The 24,972-nt window shown below is 27.5% G+C and overlaps 1 protein-coding gene, 1 long non-coding RNA gene, 3 other non-coding genes and 1 pseudogene across 5 annotated transcripts; 1 reads left to right on the top strand and 5 right to left on the bottom strand.

The window, feature by feature from the left end:
• Positions 1-115: 115 nt before the first annotated feature.
• On the bottom strand, positions 116-1,173 carry LOC126551210 (uncharacterized). Its single transcript, XR_007605075.1, has 3 exons — positions 834-1,173; positions 627-763; positions 116-529 (listed from the first exon to the last, which is right to left on the bottom strand). It is a non-coding gene; the product is annotated as an uncharacterized LOC126551210 (long non-coding RNA).
• A 6,513-nt stretch (positions 1,174-7,686) lies between these two features.
• Positions 7,687-7,839, bottom strand: LOC114122251 (U1 spliceosomal RNA; annotated as a pseudogene).
• Positions 7,840-10,396: 2,557 nt separating this feature from the next.
• On the bottom strand, positions 10,397-10,562 carry LOC114122250 (U1 spliceosomal RNA). Its single transcript, XR_003592266.1, has one exon. It is a non-coding gene; the product is annotated as a U1 spliceosomal RNA (small nuclear RNA).
• Positions 10,563-14,721: 4,159 nt separating this feature from the next.
• On the top strand, positions 14,722-14,884 carry LOC114122248 (U1 spliceosomal RNA). Its single transcript, XR_003592264.1, has one exon. It is a non-coding gene; the product is annotated as a U1 spliceosomal RNA (small nuclear RNA).
• Positions 14,885-18,805: 3,921 nt separating this feature from the next.
• On the bottom strand, positions 18,806-18,968 carry LOC114122249 (U1 spliceosomal RNA). The gene has a single exon (XR_003592265.1). It is a non-coding gene; the product is annotated as a U1 spliceosomal RNA (small nuclear RNA).
• A 1,834-nt stretch (positions 18,969-20,802) lies between these two features.
• On the bottom strand, positions 20,803-24,697 carry LOC114122242 (tRNA selenocysteine 1-associated protein 1-like). Its single transcript, XM_027984845.2, has 6 exons — positions 24,178-24,697; positions 23,928-24,116; positions 23,078-23,237; positions 22,804-22,969; positions 21,259-21,446; positions 20,803-21,135 (listed from the first exon to the last, which is right to left on the bottom strand). Exons 1-6 carry the CDS (start codon positions 24,397-24,399, stop codon positions 21,014-21,016), a joined length of 1,047 nt encoding a protein of 348 aa, XP_027840646.2. The 5' UTR covers positions 24,400-24,697; the 3' UTR covers positions 20,803-21,013.
• Between the last annotated feature and the right edge of the window lie 275 nt (positions 24,698-24,972).

Here is a 24,972-nt window from a genome sequence, read left to right as displayed (position 1 = left end):
ATCAATATTATAATCTATTATATAAGATGTTTATCATGACATGATTTATGTAGCTTATTAATTAAATGTTTAGTAAGTATATAAAATAAAATTTATAATAAAAATGAATCTAAATGAATTTAAATATAAATATAAATATAAATCTTAAAACTATGAGTATAATATCTAATAATATATTATTAGCTGTAGATAAATAATGTTAATATAATATTTTTTCTTAACATTTTTTTTTTCATTAAGTTCATAGCATATAATATTCATATGCTAACGTTTTATTTTGTTGAAGACAATACATAGCAATCATAAAAATTGTATTGACTACTATTCAGATCACATAATGTTGGAATTGCCTTGGAGCAAATGAAAAATTACCATTCATATACCTCCTCGAAGCATCTGCTAAACGTTAGTTTTAAATATTCCTTAGTAACAAACAAAATGACCCGTTCAGATGCTTCAATTCCAATGTTCCATTATCATCAAGAATTAATTGCTTATAGTGAGATTGGCCAGTTTGTACTCCACTCACCTACAAATAAGTATTACAGTTTATATTGTTATAATATAAAAAAAAATAGCATTAGGTTTAGGTATCTGCATTTATAAAAAATTATAACTCAAATTACCTAAAACTTCACATTCTTTTATTGTTTTTGAATCCAATGGATCTTTGACAGAAACTACGTAAGTTCTTTATAGTTTTCTCAAGTGGCATTCTGACTCCAATATTATGATCAATTTCAGATACTTCTTGTACGCAAATCTGAGACAGAGTTACATTCGAAATGAGCAGCTTTAACTTTAATTTTAGCAATTACTTTGGTCACTTTTACTTGTGTGGTTCAGCTAGATGATGCTCATGAGTTGTTGTAACTAAAGGTTTGGTTTTAAAAATTTAAGTTTTCAAAATAGCCGAACTATTAAGTTGTATACACGGTAATATTATAATCCAACATGTTTTAAAGTATACATAAAGCATTATAGCGATATAACAGATGTGACAAATCTTATCTTATCCCTTATTTAATTTAATAATTTACACATCTATTTTACAATATATTAAATCCAGAACTTTGAAAAGAAAACTTTGCAAGAATCAAGACACAATTACACAAGAACACAATACTGAATACAGAGAAGTCAAAGTCGACATAATTTTATATAATCTTCATATTCTCAATATCTAGACAATACATACCTTATCAGACTTGTCTGATTATTTGATAATATTAAGTTATTTTTAATTTTTGAATGCAGTAATAATAGTAATATTATATCTACAGACTACATGGAATTTCTAAAACCATTGATTATAGAAGCTATTCTATAATCAATGCTAAAACTAAAATTCATGTACTATTTAATGTGGAAATAGTAAATAGTAATTATACTAATTCTCTAATTATTATATTATCATTTTAGTTTTTTCTTTTTTTCGTATAGTTATGAGTAGGTATATAAACCATTAAATGTTTAAATATGCTTTTAATTTACTTAAAAATTACAATAGGTATCAAAAAAAACCAACTTAAGAACACATATTATAATGTTCTTACAATCTTACTTGAAAGTTTTATAATAGGTCAATTCAATCTAATATCAAAACTAAAAGCACACTAATCACTATAGTACGCTACTGAAACTGGTGTAGGAAAATTTACCACGTCTTATTTACGAGTGTAAGAAAGAGACAACATAATTAATATAGGCGAATAAGGCGACGTAATTTTGATCGATTTTGTATTTTTACTATTATTAGTACCTATTTCTTACTAGGTACCTATTATTTTTATTATTATACTGTTACTAATTAGTTGTAATCAATTGTATATCAATTGAATATAATATATTACCTATATAAATATATAATAATATACAAAAATATATAAGGACAAATAATAGAAACTTATAAGTGAAATATACCTATGTTTATTTATTTTTTTTAAATAAATACACAATTAATCTTGAAATGCCTGAAGGTATGAAGAGTTACACAATTTATTTTTCTCAGATACACGGTACCTACTGGATACCAATAAGCGATTGATTATACATACTAGAATTAAACATTTGTACTTAAGTAGTTAGGTACGTCAATTTCACGGTTAATTACAGGTCAAATATAACGTTTAAAATACAATTTTTAATTTTTTTTTTATTATTGTTCACTTAAAGAAATATATAAGATGTATAAGAAATCAATAAGACGTTTCCTAAATAAATCAATCATAATCTCCTTGAATTTCAACCAACAAAAAGCTGTTTGTTTACAAATTGGAAGATACCAATTTTCCGTAAACCAGTTGCACCTTACACGTATAATATATTGTTGTATACCGGTATGTAGACGTCATGATCCATAATAACGATATACCGCGCATTCATAAAACAGTTGCAAAATTAGAATAATAATGTATAACCTGCCCAAAAAGTTGCATTAACAGTCAAATAAAAATAAATAGCCAATTTTTCTCTACTCGTTCTGAAAGTAGGAAAACCGGTACGAATTCATCGTTCCTTCCGTTAAACGCGTCAATGCAATAGTAATGCAACTGATCAACTTTTATAAGTGAAAAAATACAAAAATTTATATGCTAACCAACCTTTCCCCCATTTGAATCCTCCCTATCGTCTTTTTTTTTCTTAAATTAACTCATAAAAACATTTGACTAACAGAGAAAAAATCAAATTACCATGAAAACGACAATTCCGCGGTAAATGTGTCTCATCTGGTTTTCTTACTATTTGAACTCATCCCAAGATCTTACAGATTATAACAGACGCGCGTGCACAGAAAAAGAAATCTAGAAAAAGAGGCGTTTATAAATCATTATCAATATGGTTTATAATTCAAAGTACTTTTTCAAATTAAAAGTTAAAATGTTTTGTATAAAATGTTAGTGGAACCTTTTCCCACTTTTAATACCTAATCTATAAGACTATAACCACCCCCTTAAGTAGAAATGGTCCAGTGAATTGGACGTATTATATATATAGGTAGTGGAAATTGTGTCCTCTCTCATTTTAAAATAATATATACTATATAGACTTAACAAATGGTTAATAATTGGAATATTAAAATGATAAATTACTGTATATGTACAATATAAAAATTATCTCTTTTGCAAAATACAATTTTAAAACAAATATATAGATTAATCACTTTGTTCAGAATTTAAAAACCAGTTTAAAAACGAATAAATTTTATATATACAAATCTCAAAAGAATTTTGACATCATCGTATTTAGGCCCAGTGCAAAGTATAAGGTATATATTAAAAGTATGAATAAAAAAACACTTTTCGTATAACCCTTGAAGGTTAACGAGACTATATTATCATTGCCGTGTTAATGTCATGGTTATTCGTTATTATTTAAATACGACAAACGTATGCTATTTATTTTAATTATAAATTTTATAATAATATAGTAACTAATTTACAAAATAATATACATTTACTAAAAACACATTTCGATATCATTGATTATAAGATATACTGTAATATGTATAATAAAATAAGTGTATTTTTTAATACTATAGTCCAGAATATTGTATTAAATCCGGCACATATATACTATAATAAATTATAGAGCTTATACTATTTATCATAATCATAGACTTACAGGTACGCAGTAATGTGTGTTTTATTTAATTTGCCGTTTTGATTATATAATAAATTGTTATTACGGTCATCATCAAAGTTGTATTATTTACAACCTATATACTACAATTATTGACGTTTCACATTAGTGAAAGTACAAGTAGTGAAAACTCAAAAACAGTAATTTAAACATTAAGATAATGTATACGTTTAATCTGCAAAGTATAAAATTATATCTTTCAATATACTTAATAAGATCGCTCTTTTCTTAAAGTGGATATCGAATATATATTATATATAACTCAATATAAGGTTTATGAAAATAAAGTTTGACTAAATAATAATTTGATATTTCATGAAATAGATGAATCAAATTTTATCTACATCGTATTATACATTATTTTCATATTTAAATGAAGTATTAAAATAATTTAAGATTCAGAGTGGAGCGATGAACTTATTGATTTTACAATGATATTTTTTTATATTTATATAAGTATACGATTTAATGAAGAAAAATACGATTTGTGATTTTTAGCTTTAATAGCTCATGTGATAAAAAAGTGAATCGAGTTAATACTTCTAAAAGGTCAAAATAAAAAATTTCCAGTACTTTCAGAATAACTAAGAAAAATAGACATTGTACATTTTTACAGTTTTAAACAAAATTGATTTTCTTATTTTATTGTTTATTGTAAAACAAATTAATATAGAATACAGATGATACTTGAACATTTTTACATTATAGGTATATTATGTGTATTTACACAAAATTAAATTTAAAATCGTTCATATAGTTTGAAAAAAAATGTATACTATAAACTACATAGTTTGAAATAAATATAATCAGTGGCGTAACTGAGGATCCGCAGATCCTGCGTTGCGGGGGGAGGGGGGCACGGTAATGTAGGGTCTTTGGTTATAGGATTATATTTGGTACAACAATATATTAGGGGCCCATTCTTAACATTTTTTTTAATTTTTGCGGGGTGGGGGCCAAATTTTTTTGTTACACCACTGAATATATTACTGTCGCGCGCCGATATAACACTCTTAATTCAGTCTTCAATATAGTATAGCACCTATTATGAAAATTATATTTTATAATTCTTCTAGTTTGAAAAAATTATGACTATATAATTTATAACGTATATTATCTATTTATACTATAATTATTATGCAGGATAATATCATTAACGATAACAATAAGACTATGTCGTCATCCAGCTCTGCGGCCTCTGGTCAACCCACAAAAGTTTCGGAACTTCGTAATTTATCAGGCTCGGCGACGAAACGGCTGTATTATTCTATGCCAATAATTGCTTTAACATCTGGCGAAAATATAACCGTCAACTGGGCTACAGAAATCGAGATCCAATTGACATCTTCGTTAACTGATCGGCAGGTTTGAGATGAATAAAACCCTGGGCCGGTCGAATCCCATAATGTGAAGAACCGTGGTGATTTCGCCGGTCGGCCATAGCCATGGTTCAACGCCAAACTTATCGACTCATTATGTCGTGCAGATGAAAATAGATGATGAGACGAAAATCTAGTGAATCAAAGCTCCACCGCAGATTCCGTGAGACACGTCGACTTGCAGAGACTTTTGAGCCGGCGCTCAATAAATAAATTTATTTTTCTATTCTTCTAGCTATTAATTTTCATATGTTTATTAATCATTTATTTACTTATAATAGTTATAACATACAACATACTCAATACTCATATATGTTAATAAACATTTATTATCTACTACGATAATTTAATAGTAACATGATAACTAATATTATTATATTAAAAAACAATTGTATTGATTGAATTATATGTTAATCGACATTATAATCTTATTGAAATATAAATACAATTTATAATTTATCGTGCCTTATTCATAGTCGAGTATGCAATTCAACATACCACCGGTAAGCGGTTACATTTTAAAATACAATACATTGTGTATATTATCATACATATTTTTACAGTTTAGAAAAATAACTTGAAAGTTGAAATAAGAGTTTGATGTTTTAAAATTAAGTCTTCAATTTCCTCTAGGTACTTTCAAGTATTTCACCTACATCTTTTTAGTTTTTACTGTATCAAGCAATGTATTTTTGCTTCTTAAAGACTTAGAAATCAGTTGCACTACATTTACAAAGTCTTGATTACTTAATACTCCAGTTAAAATATGTACATTAGCGTCTTTTTCTACGCTACATAATAGATTATAGATATATAAACCATACACGACAATTGTAAATTATTTTACAACATAATAGTACATAGACATATAGTGATAGTTTAACTTATACATTTATGATTGTAATCCGGTTATAATAATAAAATTTAAGATATACTTGTCATAATTGACTGAGTTAGGTATTTATATGTCCAAGTCCAACTGTTTTTAATTTTTATATTTGACTTATTGCTACAAAGTATTGCATTGAGACCATTGAGTGTTTAGAAATTTCCAAGAGACAAGAAAAAAATTTGAGTTAACAAAGATTTCGATTTATTGAGGTACGAGTTATCGAGATTCGACTGTAGTGTAAAATATATAAATTTAAAATGTAATATTAATTGTATTAATGGATAATAGTTTAACAGTATTAATTACTTTTTTAATTAACTTTATTTAAATCCATTATAAAATTAATTATTTATTTTGTAAATTAAAAAGTTTGTTTAATCATTCTTTAAATTTAATTTTTATAAAATATATGCGTATAATTATAAACGTAATGATGGCGAGTACTTTAGACGATTAGTATCTATTTCAAAAATAAAATGAGGAAAACTCAAAATGATTTTTTTTTAATGCGTTGGAATTCAACATCTCCTTTAAAAAATATCATTACGTATATAAGTCTAGATAAAGTATAAATAATAGTATTTATTATAAAAAAAAAATTTAAAAAAACACGTATAGGTTCATAAGTCATAACGTAATTTAAACATTTAAAGTAGTTTTTGGTATTATAAAATTATATATCAGATGAAATGTTAAGTATTTTTAATTATGAAAATAATTATAGTATTATATGTAAAGTAGTCGACTCTTTAGTAACACGCTGTGTACAATCCTTAGTTTACGTTTTAAGGTTATTTATTATTTTATTAAGTAAAAACAAGGTCAACGATGTAATATAAATATAATACATTACATTATTGTAGACTGCAGTCAATGATTTCGACAAAGATATAATTTGCTCCACATAAATACGCTACTCGCCGTGACCGTTCCGCGCCTTATTTAACTCACTAATTTTAAACAATCGATAACAATTTACCTTTTAATATAATATAGTTTCTATAGTATTTCCAACTTACCAATAAGTAGTAAAACATTATATAACCTTCGACATTTATTTACTTGTGCAAAGTATACCTACTTTCTTCATATCTATCATCGCTAGAGAACAGTGTTATTTACTTATTATACTATTAAAATATTTAATAAATCTAGAGCAGATTCTACGTAACAGTATTGTATTAATCAAAGGCGTTATATCAATTATAATATAGAATTTCCAATAATAATTAAGTAAATGTAAAGCTGTGAAAATCTTTACTAAATCATTACTAAAAGAAATTTGTCTTCCTAATAGATTACAAAAACGATCGCATGTACCTACTGACATATCAGTTACAAAACTCAATTAACGAGTCACGAGTCCAGTAAGTTTCAAATATTGTATTGAATTACACTAAAATTAAATTTTAAATAATATGATTTACAAACTACATCAAATTTATAAGTGCTACAACAATATGCAATTTGGATAAAATAACATGTTCACAATATTATATCAGACAAGGCATTTATGAATTAGATTTCTATGAATTTTCATAAATATATAAATATATTTCAACTTTTAAAATTACTATTTTACGTAATTTATACTTACATGTGTAAACGGTAATAAAATAGCATATTACCAGTATTTTACTGCACGATGAATGTGATGATAAAAATGAGGTAATCGGTGAAAGGGACTCATTTGTAAACAAATTGTAATCTCGACTAGGATTGAGATTTGAAAGTATTAATAATAGACGATTAAGAGACATTGGTAATGAAAATAAGGGACGCGCCGTACGCAGTCCCAGCTATCAAAAATTCTGTGCCCGAGGTATCCACATAAGGGATACTCGTAGGCTCAATATGCAATGAACCGGCCTCGCCCTGGAGAAACCGCCACAGTGATCACGGTTTACCTCCACACCAGGTAAGTATGCTTTAAAAAATTGTGTCGAGATCTTATATACTGGACTCTAACCGCTCAAAAACGGTATACACCCGTACAATACCTACGAATACATCAGTTACATGACGACAATGTTAACCTACAGCTGGGTTCATTATTATTAAAGAAAGTTTTGAAAAGTTAAATACGTTTGTGTAGCTTTTAAAGACGTTTTTACGACTTGGACAGTAATACGGTATAACACTAGTCGAAACATCAGTCGATAAGTAGCGCCCCCTATGAGTGCAACAGTTGTCATTCGCAATCAACAATTTTACGAAATTATTCACAGATAGTCGATATAAATTCTCCATGTCATTATGATTTTACCACTGACTTCTATACTACACAAGTACAAGTAGTATAGAAGTCTGTGGATTTTACTGTAGACTGTAGTAAACAATATCATATCAACAAACTATATTTATTCGCAACCATCGAGATAAAGAAATATATTCTTAGAAGTACCACAGAATAGATACAAAAGGAAGTACCTATATTCTTTATAGGTACCGATGTTTGCAACAAATATTTCCAAAATGCATACATGCCACATGGTATTACGGTAAATAAATTTGTTGTACAGCAACTAAAATATTTTATGTTTATTTGTTATTTTACAACAGTAAATAGGTGGTATGTAACTATAAAGAATATACCTATATTTATTAAATCGCTATGGCTATATTATGTCCAATTTGTAAAAGGGTTATATGATATTTATAAAACACTAATCTAAAAAAGTATTTATAAGAATATACCATATACCTATAACTAACAACAATAATATTTATAAATACCAATATTACAAATATTTATAATATGACGTATTGATCATTTAACACAAAATATATATTTTGTATAAATTGGGTTTTAAATTATATCTAAAAAATGATAAAACACAAATATTTTAGATTACAACTTAATTAAAAGATAGCTAACGATAAGACGGTTCAAATTGATATAATTATTTATAATATTAAAATATCGTTTCAGACTATTTCAAATTTTACAATACAAGTATACAACCATAATCCATAATAGTATGTGTACCTATATGGTGCACTGCACGTCTGCACCGATGTGAAGATGCCAAAACTCAAGTTTATACTTTATAGATGGCAACATTATTAAATATTAATACGATATCGTCATTACCACAAAAAAAGTAAACAAATCATAAATTAAAAACTACTGAGATAGATAATAATATTCCTACTGTAGTGCTGTCTAGAGGACTACAAGTTAGTATATCTCTTTACATTTTACTTTTTACATGGACAATTTAATTCTTACGATATTTAATGAGTAAACATTTAAACTTCAGTGAATTAATAATTGTACGTAATTAATTATTAAGGAAGCTGGATTTTTATCAACATTTAAAACTATATAATTTGTTAGTACGTCAATTTAATATCATGTATGTTTATTACACGCCGCACAGTGGTAAAAAAATATTAGTTGAATATAATTTGTTAACACTTTTAATGAGTAGTCAGTAGATAGTACTATAGTAGATACTTGGTCCCTTGAGCAAAACATCCGTAGAACTAATATTATACATACGAGTAGATACCTATTAATTAAATAGATAGATAGATATTAATTTAAATAAATTATTATTATTATTCCTGTTATAATGTAAGGTATTATGCACACCATAACTTAGTATAGTAATAAGTTTAGAACATAGAACTACTACAAATTAATTTGCCAAAGTGTGTTATTATAACATAGTCGTTACTTTAATTTTGCTATCCACGATCAATAATAATTATTTTTATTTTTTTATACTACAATTTTTTTTTTTTACTTGACTATATTAAAAATACATCTGTAGTATATCCGGGATAGCACATTATAAAATATTAATTATAAATTATAATATTATACTTTTTTGGTATGTAATTATTATTTTTATAAGTTTATAACGTTAAATGCTGACGTTTTCGTGCGATATTATTCATATCTGTAAAAAATTATGCATTTTCAAGAAATATTATACTAATATTAGACTAAGAAAAACTAAAATAATATTATATTAATTTACAAGTGGGGTAATTTACTATTGGACTCGATCGACGTGTTGCGTAATTGCGAAATTTAAAAATATAAAAACTGCATACTGCTCGTTCACAGATGCGTGAAATAGTAACACGCACAGTATCGACTGTCCGCGTAAGCTGTGTACCTTCGAACACCTACTCAGCCTATTAACGAACACTTGAGGCCTACACATTGAACAGTAGTAATATTCGGAAAAAAATATCTCTAGAACACAAGTGTCGAAAAAAACTGAACTAATAACGGCTGGACGACACGCCTCAAATGAGCAACATAACAAAAGTAGGTCGTCAAGTAAACGAAGAAGTAACCAAATAAAAATAATGAAAGTACCTATACAAATAATATAGTAAATATCAGAAATTTAAGTAGGTATTTATGATCGATCGCTCATCGCTCGCAAGTTATTCTCAAGACGATGCATAGGAAAAGATGAGTATCAAATCTTTGACGAGTTTTTTTTTTAAAGATTTTTATCAGAAGGGACGGCGCGAACGCAGTCCCAGCTACCAAAAATTACGTGTCCGAGACATCCACATAAGGGATACTCGCAGGGGTCAACCTTTCCGGTACAGTGCAATGGAAAAGTCTCGTCCTGGAGGAACCGCCGCGTTGATCACGGTTTACCTCGACACCAAGTAAGTATGCCGATTATCGCTGTGCGGGTGGCCTATATAATGAATCGGTTCCGATCGACCTTAGCGGTTTGACGGTACTGCTAGTCGGCCGATTTCCTCGTCGCGCGCGACTAATCGGCAGTCGATCGTCGGTTCACGGCCGACCACCGATCGGTGGACGGGTCGCGTGGTCGCCGGCGGACGTCGGGTGCGACGCACAGACGACGAATAGCTAAGAAATCGGTTGGCCAACGATGCGGTCACAAACGACGAGCGGCGCGCCGCCATCTATCGGCGAGAGGGTGACTCGCCGCCTTTACACGCCGTCTTTGTCGCGGTGCCGCCCGACCTTCCGAACGATCGATTTCGTTGGCGAACGGATCGCAACTTATTTACCGACTTGTGTCACGCGACGAAATCGGTCCGTCGCCGATATCCCCGTCAACACTTTTGGGCCAGTCGAAAGTAAAAGTCACGACAAATCGTACGGAATTCGTGCACCCGTTTCGTCGGGTGCGACGGAGACGGATATTTCGTACGCGCGCCAGACACTGACGTCACGCAGACATTAAAATATAATGTTATTATATAAATTATAGGGTACCGCGATTACGTAGACCAAACGCGTTTGGTTTTTTTTTCGTCCATAAACGTTTATTCAGTCTAGTTTCCGTTTTGAGATCGTAAAAGAGTGCATTGATTTATGTGCGTACGTGAACCGATCACGTCATTAATTAGCGAACCAGTTCTATGTTTAGTCGTTTTCGATCGCACGCACATTTTCGTGTTCCATAAAATATATATTTTACTATCGAATGCTGGTAATACGAGAAGCGATTAATTCGACCATATCCGTGAATAATAATATAATACGTCCAAATAACATAATAAATTGTAAGATAATAATTATATCGTAACGACGGCAGCCCTACAACTACGCAGATCTAGACGATAGATTACTTAGTTATATATTGTATAAGTAGATGGCGCAAAGGATCTTATTAAACATTTTTTTTCGAATCAATTTCACGTTTTAAATGTAATTTATTACATATGCCTATGTTTTAATTAAAATACTTAATTCTATCTCTTACGGACGTTGTGTATCGTCAACTGCTAAAAATCCATTGCAATGATTGCAAAAATTGCAATGTAGTACCTAGATACATATTGTGCCCTACACCAATATACGTAAGTCTCACGAACGTACATTACACACAGTTTGATCGAAAATCAAATGCCACATTTGTATAACGATTGTAAAGTCCGTCGACGACAGCGTATTCTGATTTTTTTGAATGACAAGTTAATTAGTCTAAATGTATAAGTTCCAATTTTAATACTTCAAGTTGTTACTAACTACTAAGCGCCTCCCGTAGACAATTTTTAAACTAATTTAATGTTTTCTGTCACACAAGTATACTAAACTATTTAATAATATGGAGTATTTATAATAAAACTGTACTAAACTTTACAAAAGTTAGTTAATCAAACAATATTTAATATTTATAATATTGACAAAATTATTGATGGAGTCAAATGTATTTTCTCAATCGATCAATACTAAACAGTGAACAACATTAGAATATGAATTTATGATTATGAAAGATTAAATAAAAATTTATTTGTGAAAGCTGTAAATCAATATTAGAGCTAGGTAGTCCAGTTTTATTCTTTAATTATTAGGAAACCAGTAATCCCATACCATTTATTTTGTTTAGTACCTAGGTATCTTAAGTAATAATTAAAATTATATTATTTATATATAATTAGTATGATTTGCACTTTGCAGTACTTACTTGTTTGGTTGATGTGCGGATCTAAGCATCTATATTCAAGTGCCTATGTTATTTGTCATCCACTTTTCCTACAGTTAATAAAAAAAATATTACAAAAATAAATTATGTTCACAATCAACTTTATTGCTGCACAAATAGAGAAACTATTAATGAGTTGTACACTTAAAATTGTTATGAAGGTTAGTATATTATATTAAACATTTCTATGAATAAATTATATATGAACAAATGAATTCCATTTTCTTGTAATTTTTAAAAAAAAACATTTTTTTTTTTTTTTTAAAGAAAATGTTGTTATGAAGCACTGTTAATTTGTTATTAATGAGTATTGAGTAGTGACATTAAAGAGCACACAATTAAATCTACATATTTATAGTAATAATTTAGTAAACTAATCAAGTGTGTAAATGAATTAATTTGTCTTAGGTATGGTATGTATATGATTCCATACATGTTTTAATTTGTACCTTTATTTTTTTTCAAATCTTCTTATGATAATGAGTGAATCTATTGAAGGTGAAGATCTCTATGAAGATTTTTTTTATCTATAGTTACAGATTTAATTTATTTTGTGGTTCTATGTATCTTGAATAAATATTTAAAACTAAGATAAGTTTTTTATTGACTAAATATAATTTTCAGAATTTCTAAAGACTAAAATTGATTAAAGTATATTATACCCATTATGTTATTTTTTTTTTAAACAAAATGTAGTTATTCAACAAGTAATAGGTACCTAGTTGGATTTATCATTATGTTTAGATAAGTCTAGATTACTTCTTAGTCGTTGCCTTCTAGACAATGGACACTGGACAGCTTTAAATAAGTTTAGGTAGGTAGTTATTTGATTTATACAAGATTATATAGATACACAATATATCAAAATATATTAAGTGGTAGTGAGCTGACGGAAAAGGTCCTATTTACTTAATAAATAATAATATTTAAAAAAGTATAGTTACTTTGAGAATAGATCCAGGTTCCCCTATCGTCGTCGGTATGTCGGTAACAAGAAAGAAATAATATTAGTGCACGTTTTATTAAAAATTCCTTATTTAATAGTTTAGTGTAAAAGGAACAAGAATAAGTAAATAGGTACCTATAAAAATAATAAATGTTAATAAATCGAAAATGTTGGTTTTAAATAAGTGCGGTAACTAGTAACTAACACTAAGTATTAAAATTAAAATAAGTACTGTGAGAACATTAGCTATTAGCCTATCGCTATGAAATATAATACAGATATTTGCAATAAAATTATTCTCATTGAATATATTAGATGCCAGATGACCAGATGGGTATATTATGTTCACAATTTTATGGTTAATAAGTACTAAACGGGAAATTCCTAATATCAACATCCATAATGCTTGTATATTTTGATATATTATTAAAATAATGCTGAGATTTTTCTTGGGTCCACTTTCACAACTCTAAAACATTATTATCATAACAATTTACATTTTTTTTTCGTATTATTTATTTATTTTATTTTAAAATGTTTCAAATTTTCAAACACGTTACAAGTTTGATAAATGATAAGACACATATGTTTATAATAATTCGAGAAGACGAGTGTTCGTAAGTGACAATACATTTACGAATAAATAATACACATAATATAATATAAAGTTTTTATGAAAGTTGACTTATTTTCGTTAGCGTTATCAATTCAGTGTCTCCGGATGAAAGTCATGAATCTACTGCGAGGAAGTCAGGATCATAAACGTCTATTTATTGTTTTGGTCCTTGGTTTGTATTTGTAAATTTCGCCATACCGGTATCTATATTATGAGATTACGATTTAAAAACATCTAATGAGCATTGCTCAACAACACGATAAATTACTTATTATCGGATTACTGTCGTGGGTATAAAATCCTTATGGTTATAGAGAATAATAATTGAGTAATAATTATCAATTTTATTATTTTATATACGATACTAAAATCGCGTATAAACCTTACGCGAGTTATACCGTTATGGTAATATTGCAAAGTGGATAATATAATAATATCGTATTATTAGGTATGTATATTGTGTTACTGTCGAAACGACGAGCACTTTCACCCAGCGGTGAATATCGTCAACACGGTCGGCGAGGACCGAGTCGTTCGAGAATGCGTCTTCGGTTTCGCTCATAGGAGGCGCTGCGCGTCGACCGGCGCTTTCGGCTGGCACTTATCGTACGGTCTAGGCGCGCAATAACGTATCTATCGTATCTACGAACGTTTTAAATGTATAAAAATTGACTTCGACAGCCGCCGCGCCGAACGCCGGTCGTCGGTACCGCCGAGCGACTTGTGCGGTCTCCGATGTGTCACGGCCGCGTACCGTTTTTGGGTGGCTGGAGCACGGCATATAAGGTCTGGAAAAACTCTCAACGAGCATACTTACCTGGCGTGGAGGTCAACCGTGATCACCTAGGCGGTTCCTCCAGGGCGAGGCCGGTTCATTGCACATGGAATCGGTTGACCCCTGCGAGTATCCCTAATGTGGATACCTCGGGCGCAGAATTTTTGTTAGCTGGGACTGCGTACGCGCCGTCCCTCATTAAAGTCTTTTAAAACAATCCATATTGATACTTATACGACCGAAGTGTTTGTCCATCATTATGATATTAAAGCTCTCCCAGCTCTCGTAAAACAAGTTTCATTTGCTTCTTCATCACTGCTACAGGCATATAGTAATATGTTCCTCCATGGTGCCAGGTTATAGGTTTTAAGTAAACTTTTAACTGTTTTAAGCCTCGCATAAATATTTTGCGTATTGTGTTCTCATATAATATGTGATAATTTGGAATATAAAGAAAATCTTTTATATTTTCACTATTTGGTTAAATTAATCTGTTATACGTAATCTATTTGTTCTTATTAGTGCCACTACAAACATATAGGTATAGCCGAAGTGTTTAACAAACCACATAAGTATAACGGTAATATGGAGAATAAAAATTAAGGCAATCGATAAGTATTGTAAAACGTACCTAAAACCATTTATATTACCTATTTTGTCGTACTACGTATTATTTTGATGACATGACGTGAAGTTCATTAGTAAGTAATAACTAATAAATAACTTATAATACAAAAAAAAAATAAATAAATAACCTAAATAATAATTATCTATAAAATTAAATAAATACAAATTATTTAATGATTTTTACATAATATGCTCTTTTGTTTATAATACATTTTTAGCATTGCATACAATTTTAAAAAAATTTACGTTTAAAATAAATACTTAATTTACCGCTTTTTATACACATTTTTTACGCAATTCAAATTATTATACCAATAAATAATTTATTAATCATTAACAAAGAATATTCAATTTACAACAGATTATTATAATAAATGATAGTATAACTGTACATTTTATTGAGCCAATAAAAATTAAATAAATAAAATTCTGTCCATACATTTAAAATTTATAGTCTGCGGTTTGTGGGTTTTCGTTGACATTTAAAAAGTATTTATTTTATACGTTATGTTAAGTGCAAAGTTCGGTAGATGTCTCAGAGATTGGAATAATATTGTTTGTATATTTTATAATTATTATTATTAATTTGTGTAATTACGAGTTTACGACTTGTGGGATAAGTTATCGTTGTATTCATATAACCCTGTTTGGGGTTATTTAAGTACCAACATTTAATATTTTAATTTAATGTAAATGTTGTAAATTAATAGGTTAATTAAATTATAAAAATAAAATTGATAAATTAATTACACTCAAAAAGCAACACATAAATATTAATAACTGTATATGTGTATAAATAATTTATATTCAAATTAAATTAAAATGAAAATGTATTAAAACATTGAATGTCCGTGGCCACTATTATATAAGACTAACTATTGTACAATATCCCCAAGTCAACATGAATATAATAATTCATCCTTTTTATATATATTTTTATACTATTACCATAGCGTTATATAGTTATATTACTTTATCATACTAGTAGCCACCAAGACCAAGCTATGAATTATGATAAATTATTTGTATTAAATAAACACGTTTCATACATAAAAAATTTCACAATTATAAATACTACTATTCCAGTAACTTTTTTAAACTCTGAGGTCGCATTCAAAAATGTAAAAAGTTTCATGGACCATGTGTCGGACAAAAATTAAAAAAATGTAGTCATGTTTTATAAATATTTAATTACTTAATTATGTAAAATGTTACAATTTATTAGAAACAAATTAGAGAATAATGAAATTACAACTGTTTGAATACTTATGAGTATATCCGTATAACGTGATTTTTTTGCTATTGGATATTGTTCAATGGTTTTTTGATTTCCACATAAAAATTACTTATGCACGTTCTTAGCTATGGTTATCCGATTAACGTGGTTGGTGTGCATGGGTTTTTAATTTTTTTTTAATGTAAATGGTTTAGCACACGTTATAATATTATGTAGATTCAAACATAAATTAATATTTTGCAGTTATATACTTATGTTAGAATATATAGAATTTTTTTTACTTAGTGATGTTTTTACATGAAGTCGATTCGTTGTTTTTATTGAAATATGATACTCGTTTCTTATTAGTAAAAATAATATTTTACCTAATGTAATATTATAAAACTGAAGATTTTATATGTTTAAACTAATTTCAAAAATTTCAATAAATGTTATAAAATTCCTTAAAGCGATTCTTTGATTCTTGAAATATGTATTTTAACTTCTTTTTCAACTCCTGTAGCAACCTATATAGGGTGACTTGGGCATGAATTTCAGTTTAGCTCACAAAAATTTAATTATTTTTTATTTATATAAAGAAATCGTAGAAATAAAAGTTATAAAAAAATTAGAATAGATTAACCGACTATAGTCATATGCGTTGCCATGAAAAATATATTAAGTGCCTGTATAAGTACTAAGTATTTACAATATTTTTGGTTAGTGTGCAGGGCTATGTAAGAATTAATTCTTATCTTATCAAAGATAAATGTAAAAATTCAATGACCTGACCATCTTGTAATATACAATAATATACACGATTATTTATTTTTATCTTTAATGACTACCATATAAAAATAATAATATTATTTAACGTATTTTAACAAAATAAACATAACACTATGTCATAATATTATTATCTTACCAAGTCTAAAAAAGATCACTGATTAAGACTATTATATAATTGTATACGCTGCTGCAACATTGTGGTCCTGCCATAATACATATTAAGTTAATTCTCACGGTTTTCATCACAGTTTACAATATTTCCATAATGTTGGTTTTGAATTAGATATGACTTTTGAGGTCAAACTATTTGGATGATTGTATTGTTTTTTAAAAAATATAAAATAGACATACCAAGAATCAGTAGAATCACAATACGTTTTTTAAAAATTAAAATATACTTATTTTTACTAGTTACTACCATAAAATAGTCAACAGGGTCCATTTAGATTTTTCAGTCGAATGGTAAATAATGAATAACAACTCGAATTAAAACTAGTAACTAATATATATATACTATTATACCTATTCTAATATATACATGTCCACAATTTTTAAAAGTATATAAAAATACTTGTATAGTGTACACCTATAACGTTTGTCAGTTTTACTACGTTTAATGTATACATTTTCACGTTTACTCATTTTTAAATAAATATTGAGTATTTGAGTGTAAATGTAATAGATATTGTACTAAAGTAGTCGTCAATGGGCCAATGTAAGTGACTTGAACGTTCATATAAATCATAGGCATGCACACGGGCTGGACCGGAATCTTTATAGGGGCATAGTAAAATTTCAAATTTGTGTATATTATATATTTTAATCGTAAACAATATGTTCGTAGAGATAATGGAAATTGTATTTGTCGTGATAGTGAAATAGTTAAAAATATTTGTGTACCACACGGCTACATAATATTAATTGACAATTAACGGATAAAATAAACGACTGTTTATTTCATGTACCTACCTAAATCATAATCCATAGATGTCTATACAAGTATACAACATAGAAGTGTCGTATTAAGGATTTCTTTTAGCGAAGGATATGATTAAATATTCGATGACAAATGCTCCAGTAAATATTTTATAACCTACCTACTTAATAAATAAAATAATACATCTACACTCTAGAACCATAAAAATATAAGCTAAAAAAGGAGGAAGTTGCAAGGACGACCGAGTTTCCTAAATCCCCTTTCCATAAATAGGATACTGTAATATAAAAATATAAATATTATTTGTGATGTAATTAAATGAATGTCTGACTATAACTAATGAATGTATATAAATTAATTAAATAACAATATATATTTTTTGGAACACAGAATATTATTAATACAATGAATCAACGACGTAGGTTGCCTTATTTCGAGATCGGGTATTTACTTTTGTTGCATAATACTATGTTATGTACTTTATAATCTTAATTTTGAATTAATTTTCTAAGCGATCAAAGAATCCGTGAGCTTTATCAAAAAGTTTATGAGGGACGGCGCGCACGCAGTCCCAGCTACCAAAAATTCTGCGCCCGAGGTATCCACATTAGGGATACTCGCAGGGGTCAACCGATTCCATGTGCAATGAACCGGCCTCGCCCTGGAGGAACCGCCAAAGTGATCACGGTTAACCTCCACGCCAGGTAAGTATGCTTGATGGAAGTTTCGGGAATGATTATATGTGTTGTACGGTCTGCTCGGACTTACGCGAGTCCGACACTACGTGTGGCTCAGCGTTGGCTTTCAGCTCTATTGAGATCGCCTTTAGGTCATCTCGGGACGTTGGAGTAACGACATAAATATCTATTCGTCTTCAACGATCGTCAGTTCTTTTTTATCCTGTACGCAAATCAATTTATAGCACCTCCAAATTCGGCCGACCTATGGCAGATCCGCGGACAGCGCTATCTGTGGTACACAGTATTGTCACCAACGTTGCCGACGAACAAGTAATAATTAATAATAATGAGCAATAATATATCTTCATATTATGTTTGTCTTTTAAATCCGTATAGTGAATATCTTGTAATTGAAACATCATCGTTTCCGTAAAATCGAAACACAGGCTTCAGTGGATTTTTTTAAGACATTTTACTGGGTGACAAAAAAAAAAGATTTCTTATAATAGTCAATTATAGTATTATATAGAATTATTTCATGCCTGTCCAGTTTTTAAAAGTAAAGTCGGGGACAAAATATTTTCAATGAGCGACATTTATGTCGTCTCATTTACTAGTTTAAAAAATCAGGGCATTTTTAGTAAGTAGGCTTAGTAGTAATTAAGCACTAAGCAGTAACACACTTTTAGGAATGTACTGTCATCTACCAATAGTGATTGCAATGATAATTACAATAACTAGCAAAGGTTAGGGTATATTACTGTTTTCCTAAAAATATTTAAATATTGGGTTATAATATTATATGAAATTTTTGACCATCTAGAGCCCTAGAACTTAAAACATCAACTCAATATGTAATTTAATTCTCAATTTTCAGTTATCCTAATGTCTTGTACTATGAAGTTATCCAAAAAAATATTAATAATATTTTCAAATTAATTATCAGTTAATATAAAATATTTATTCTTGATTTGGTTTAAAACAAATTGTCATACATTTTCTTATAAAGATGTATCCTCTTAAAATATCTACGAAATTGTGCATATCTCGTAACACAGTATACTTATCAATTCTTGTCAGAAACATACAATTATTGATAGTTTAAATATAATTGTTTCAAGATACACCATATTTGCATCATAATATTAATGTGCCATATTGGCTACTAAAACTAAATTGTTGTAAAAATTGAATTAAATACCTAATCAATATAAAAATGCCATTTATTACAATAATAATTAAAATATTTTTAAGTACATAGAAAAATTATAAAATTGGTAATCTTTATTTTATTTGAGTCTAAATCAAAAATACACATGATCTTTTTAGTCTCTTGTTTTCAAAAAACATGGTGCTTAATAGTTAAGAACCAAGATTTAGTATTGTAATTTTTATTATAAAATAAAATCACATTTAGTTAAATTACATTTTGTGTACAAATAATAAATCCTAAATCAAAAATAAAATACATACTTTTAAGTATTTTACAGTTATTTGTGTTATTTTATTCACTAACTATGTAATTTGATAAAACAAAAATATTATAGATAAAATACACTTTTAATTAGAGTTAGCATTAATTAAAGAATATATTATGTAAGACAATACAGACATGTTATTTAATATTTTAACTAAATTGTAATTTAATATATTATTAATACATATTTTACATAATTACAAAACTAAAAATTAAAATCATCTGACCTTTTATCATACAAGTGTTAAACATAATATATAGAAATGATAAATAATTATTTCAGAAAACAAGGGTTGGTTAAAACATGATTAAAATAAAACTAGTAGCATTAATAATACAATAAATAAATGAATTAAATATTTTTTTTTTTTTTTTAATTTAAATATAAATCAATATTATATGCTATAGATACACACACAAAGAATAAGATAAATTGCTTATTAATTTTAAGTTGTCTTAAGTTATATTTCTCAAAAGAATTTATCATATATAAAAAAAAAAATATTTTAACAACATTATTTATCATATTAATGTATAAGTGCATAATGTATAGTAGATACAAAAAAAAAAAACATAAATATTTGATGTTCTCATTCATATTTAAATAACCTCTACAGTGTCGAGTGGTAGCCATTTAGAACTTTCAAGTGCATCCCATAAATTGTAATCTTGTGTCACTAGATCTTTATTTAATGCATCTATATCAATTGGTATTTTGTACTCTGCAAAATTTAAAATTTTTAAAAAATTATTCAAAAATTACTTACATATATTTTATTTTTAAAACTTTAAGCACAACATGCAATTTCTAATTAATCATAATATGCTCAGATATAATAACATACCAACTAAATTTAAATTTCCATTAGTTTTATTAGCAGTAGTAGCAGTAGTTTCAATTGTTGGTTCTGTCTTAAGCATACAATTTTGACTTTGAGGCTGGTTCCACATTGAGTATCGATGCCAATAGTTGGTTTCAAAATACTGTCCATAATCTTGACTAGCCTTATATCCTTGAGATTCATTTGACGCACTGAAATAATTAATCAACTCTTATACTGAATTATAATTGTATTTAATACTAAGCCAATACTGTTTCATATCATAATTTAAATAGTAAAAAATGATTTCTAATAATATATTATATTATCTGATATATAAATACAGATTTTTATAGTTATCATTATTATGATTAAGGAATAGATTTTATTGTAATAAAAATCTAAAATACAGTGAAACTTCCTTATAACAAACTTGCATTTAATGAAATTTTCTATTTAACAAATTATTTTTGAGAACCATGACCTTCATTGTTAATTATAGGTTAATTATATTTAACAAATTCTTCTATGATACAAATTTTTTTGTTCTTCTTGAGACTTTTTTGAATAGAAGTTTAACTGAATGTCATAGTTAAACTATGAGTATTATTCCAGAACAAAGCAATGAGAAACAACATATTATCGAAGGTTTGCAAGTAACAAATTGCAATAGTTTGGTCGAAAAATACTCTTGTATTGACTAAAAGAACATACCACATCAATAGATGTGATAGTGGCATAATTCATATTTACTATATCAGAAGAAGTGAATTAATTGTTCAGAGAATCTTGTTGATTTTTTTTCATTAAAATGTCTAATAATTTTAATAGTATCAAATTTTTTTCAATTAAATTGGAAAATTAAAGGAAGAATTATATTTCTTATAAGCTTAAAAAATAATTGAAACCTTGGATATAGTTGTAATTAAATGATACTTTATGTTTTAAAAGTGGAAGTTAAATATTAAAATTTTATTCTTCAGGAATAAAAATACTTGTCTTTAATTTCAACTATCAAAGATTAAAATATTGCATGTGTAAATCATTAAATATTAATTAATTTTCTTTGATTACATTTGAAGAAGTTTAGTTTGGAAATTAGTGAAGTTTTTGATTGATTGAAATAATACAATAAAGTAATTGTTTGAATAATATTGAGTTTAATTTCTTATGTATAATAGTTATATTATAATACTACAAGTACTAGGTTTTCTACTGTATATCATTCTAGGAATTGATATCAATTGATCTTGGGCCTTTTTGATATTTATTGATAAATTCTAAGACATTTTTTAAAAAACTCTTTCAGTATAACTTTTTATTAGCTACTATTAGTTTATATATCATGTAAAAAATAACGAAATTAAGTTAACAAATTTATAATTTAATTGGTAATGTAATTATTCAAATAAAAAGAATAAAATCACATCAGTAAATAAATTAATTTTGTTTATAGGTTCACATTTAAAAATAACAAATTGAGATGTTTACTTGTCATTTAATTAAAAATAATTATATTGTTATATTTTATCAAAATAAATTGTTATTAAAACTAAAAAATTATCTTACACAACAATATGCCGTTCTGATTTTGGTATGACACTGCTAACCTTTATGGGTTTGGAACCAAGACCTGGAAAACCGTTCATATTGTTAAGACAGTGTTTTTGTTCTTCTTCGCTGCCAAAACGAATAAAACCATATCCTTTACTGTAACCAGCACTGTCTAAAACCACTGTAAAATTTTAATTATATATTAAAGTACTATTTTAGTAAACATTATACTAATAAATATTATTTTTAATGACAGTATACATATTAAAAAGTATGTAAAAAGTAATACCTTTAGCTGTACGTATAGATTGATAGCGGCAAGCAAACGTTTTATATAGCTGATAATCATCTACATCAGAACTAAGTTCACCTAACCAAACAGAAAAATCTCTATCGCTTGTAGTAATTTTTCCAGGATTTCCAGCATGGTTGAGTTTAAATCTTACAGGCTGTAAACAATGATCCAAAATTATTTAATAATTCTTAAATATATACCTGTTTTAATAAATAGTAAAGGTACCTATCTATTTTTTATTTTAATAATAATAACAACTTATATTTAACTCATCTTAAATATATATATATATAAATATGATATAATTAATGTTATTTATGAAATACATACAATATTTTATTATATTCATTTAATAAGCAAGCATTTATTTGGTAATATTATTACTTTATTATTGGCCTGTCAGTACTGGTAACTACCCACTTCTAATGTAAAACATTTTGTATTTTTTTAGCATCATGTACATGATATTAGTAAAATATGTAACGATTGTGTATTATATCTATATCTTTTATTACCAAAACTGTTATCGGAACAAATGTTAATTAATACCACAGATTATATAATCTGTGTTAATACTTTATTATACATAAATAAATCATTATCTATATATACTAGCACATTTTTATAAAAGATACAATAGTAAAAAGTTTTATATTGTAATATAAAGACTTAGTAACAAAGTATAAAATTAAAAATTGTCGTATGTATATTTTTAATAAGTACATTTTTTTTTACATAATTTTATGGTTAATATTTTTTTGGGTTTTAACAAAAAAAAATGTTTAAATTTTCTGATAGATTATAAAATTATTGTTTGACTTAAACAAAATGATTACCTACTTACTGGATTAGTACCGGGTATATATTTTCCATTAAGTTTATGCATAACAGATACGGGATCATAAAAGTCAACAAATGCATAGCCAGCAGTTTCACCAGTATTTTTATTACGCATCAACTTAACATTCTTTGGATATTCTCCCATTTTTTGAAAAGCACCAGTGATGAAACTCTCCGTCATATAAGGTTCCAGCTAAAATAATAATAATTAATTGTTAACAATCATAAATTATAAATAATTTCACAATACATACACTTCCCATCCATAAACTTGTAACATTTTGTCCGGAAGTTGTTACTTGTGGCTGTTGAACAGGTACGTTTGTGCTAATGAACGTTGAAGCTGTTTGCGTTGGTGGTGGAATATTATAAGCAGGTTGTTGATTATAATTGTACATTTGGTAGTAATTAGACGGATATTGTTGATATTGTTGATTATATTGTGAATACTGAGGAGTGTATTGATTTGTATACATTTTGATAGAATTTAGATTGTTTAGCACAAATGAAAGAATAGTAAGATGAATTATTTGCTAAGACACAATTCAAACATATAAGTAATTATACAAATCTTATCGTAAATTATTTATTCTTCATCCAATGCACTAAATGTTAATTGTACAACGCTGGAACATGAAAGGTGAATCGTGAATGAGCATCAATATGTGTAATGGTATAATTGAATTATGTATTGTGATTGATATTGATGATTGATGAATTTATTATATTTAACAATTATCACATCGCATCGTAATTCGCGAGTTGTTAATGTTTGACAACGTTCGATCCATAGACCTGATAATATATTATCAGGTCTATGTTTGCGATAGTACCATGAGGCATGAAGACTAGAGATAAGCAGGCCAAACGAAATCTTCAAACGAAATTAAATATTCGTTATAATTCAAAAAGTATAAGTCGTAGATACTTGAAAATTTCACCAGTTATTTAGATTGGCATTTTCTTTACATGATTAAATTTTCAAAATATTTCTCTTATTTTAATGCTATTTATAGGCATTTGAAATATTCGGTTTTGATTGGGTTTTT

This window comes from Aphis gossypii, chromosome 3 (genome assembly GCF_020184175.1).
Source record: "Aphis gossypii isolate Hap1 chromosome 3, ASM2018417v2, whole genome shotgun sequence".
NCBI lineage: Eukaryota > Metazoa > Arthropoda > Insecta > Hemiptera > Aphididae > Aphis > Aphis gossypii.
Note: the sequence above shows the minus strand (reverse complement) of the source record. Positions and strands in the feature narration are given on the sequence as shown.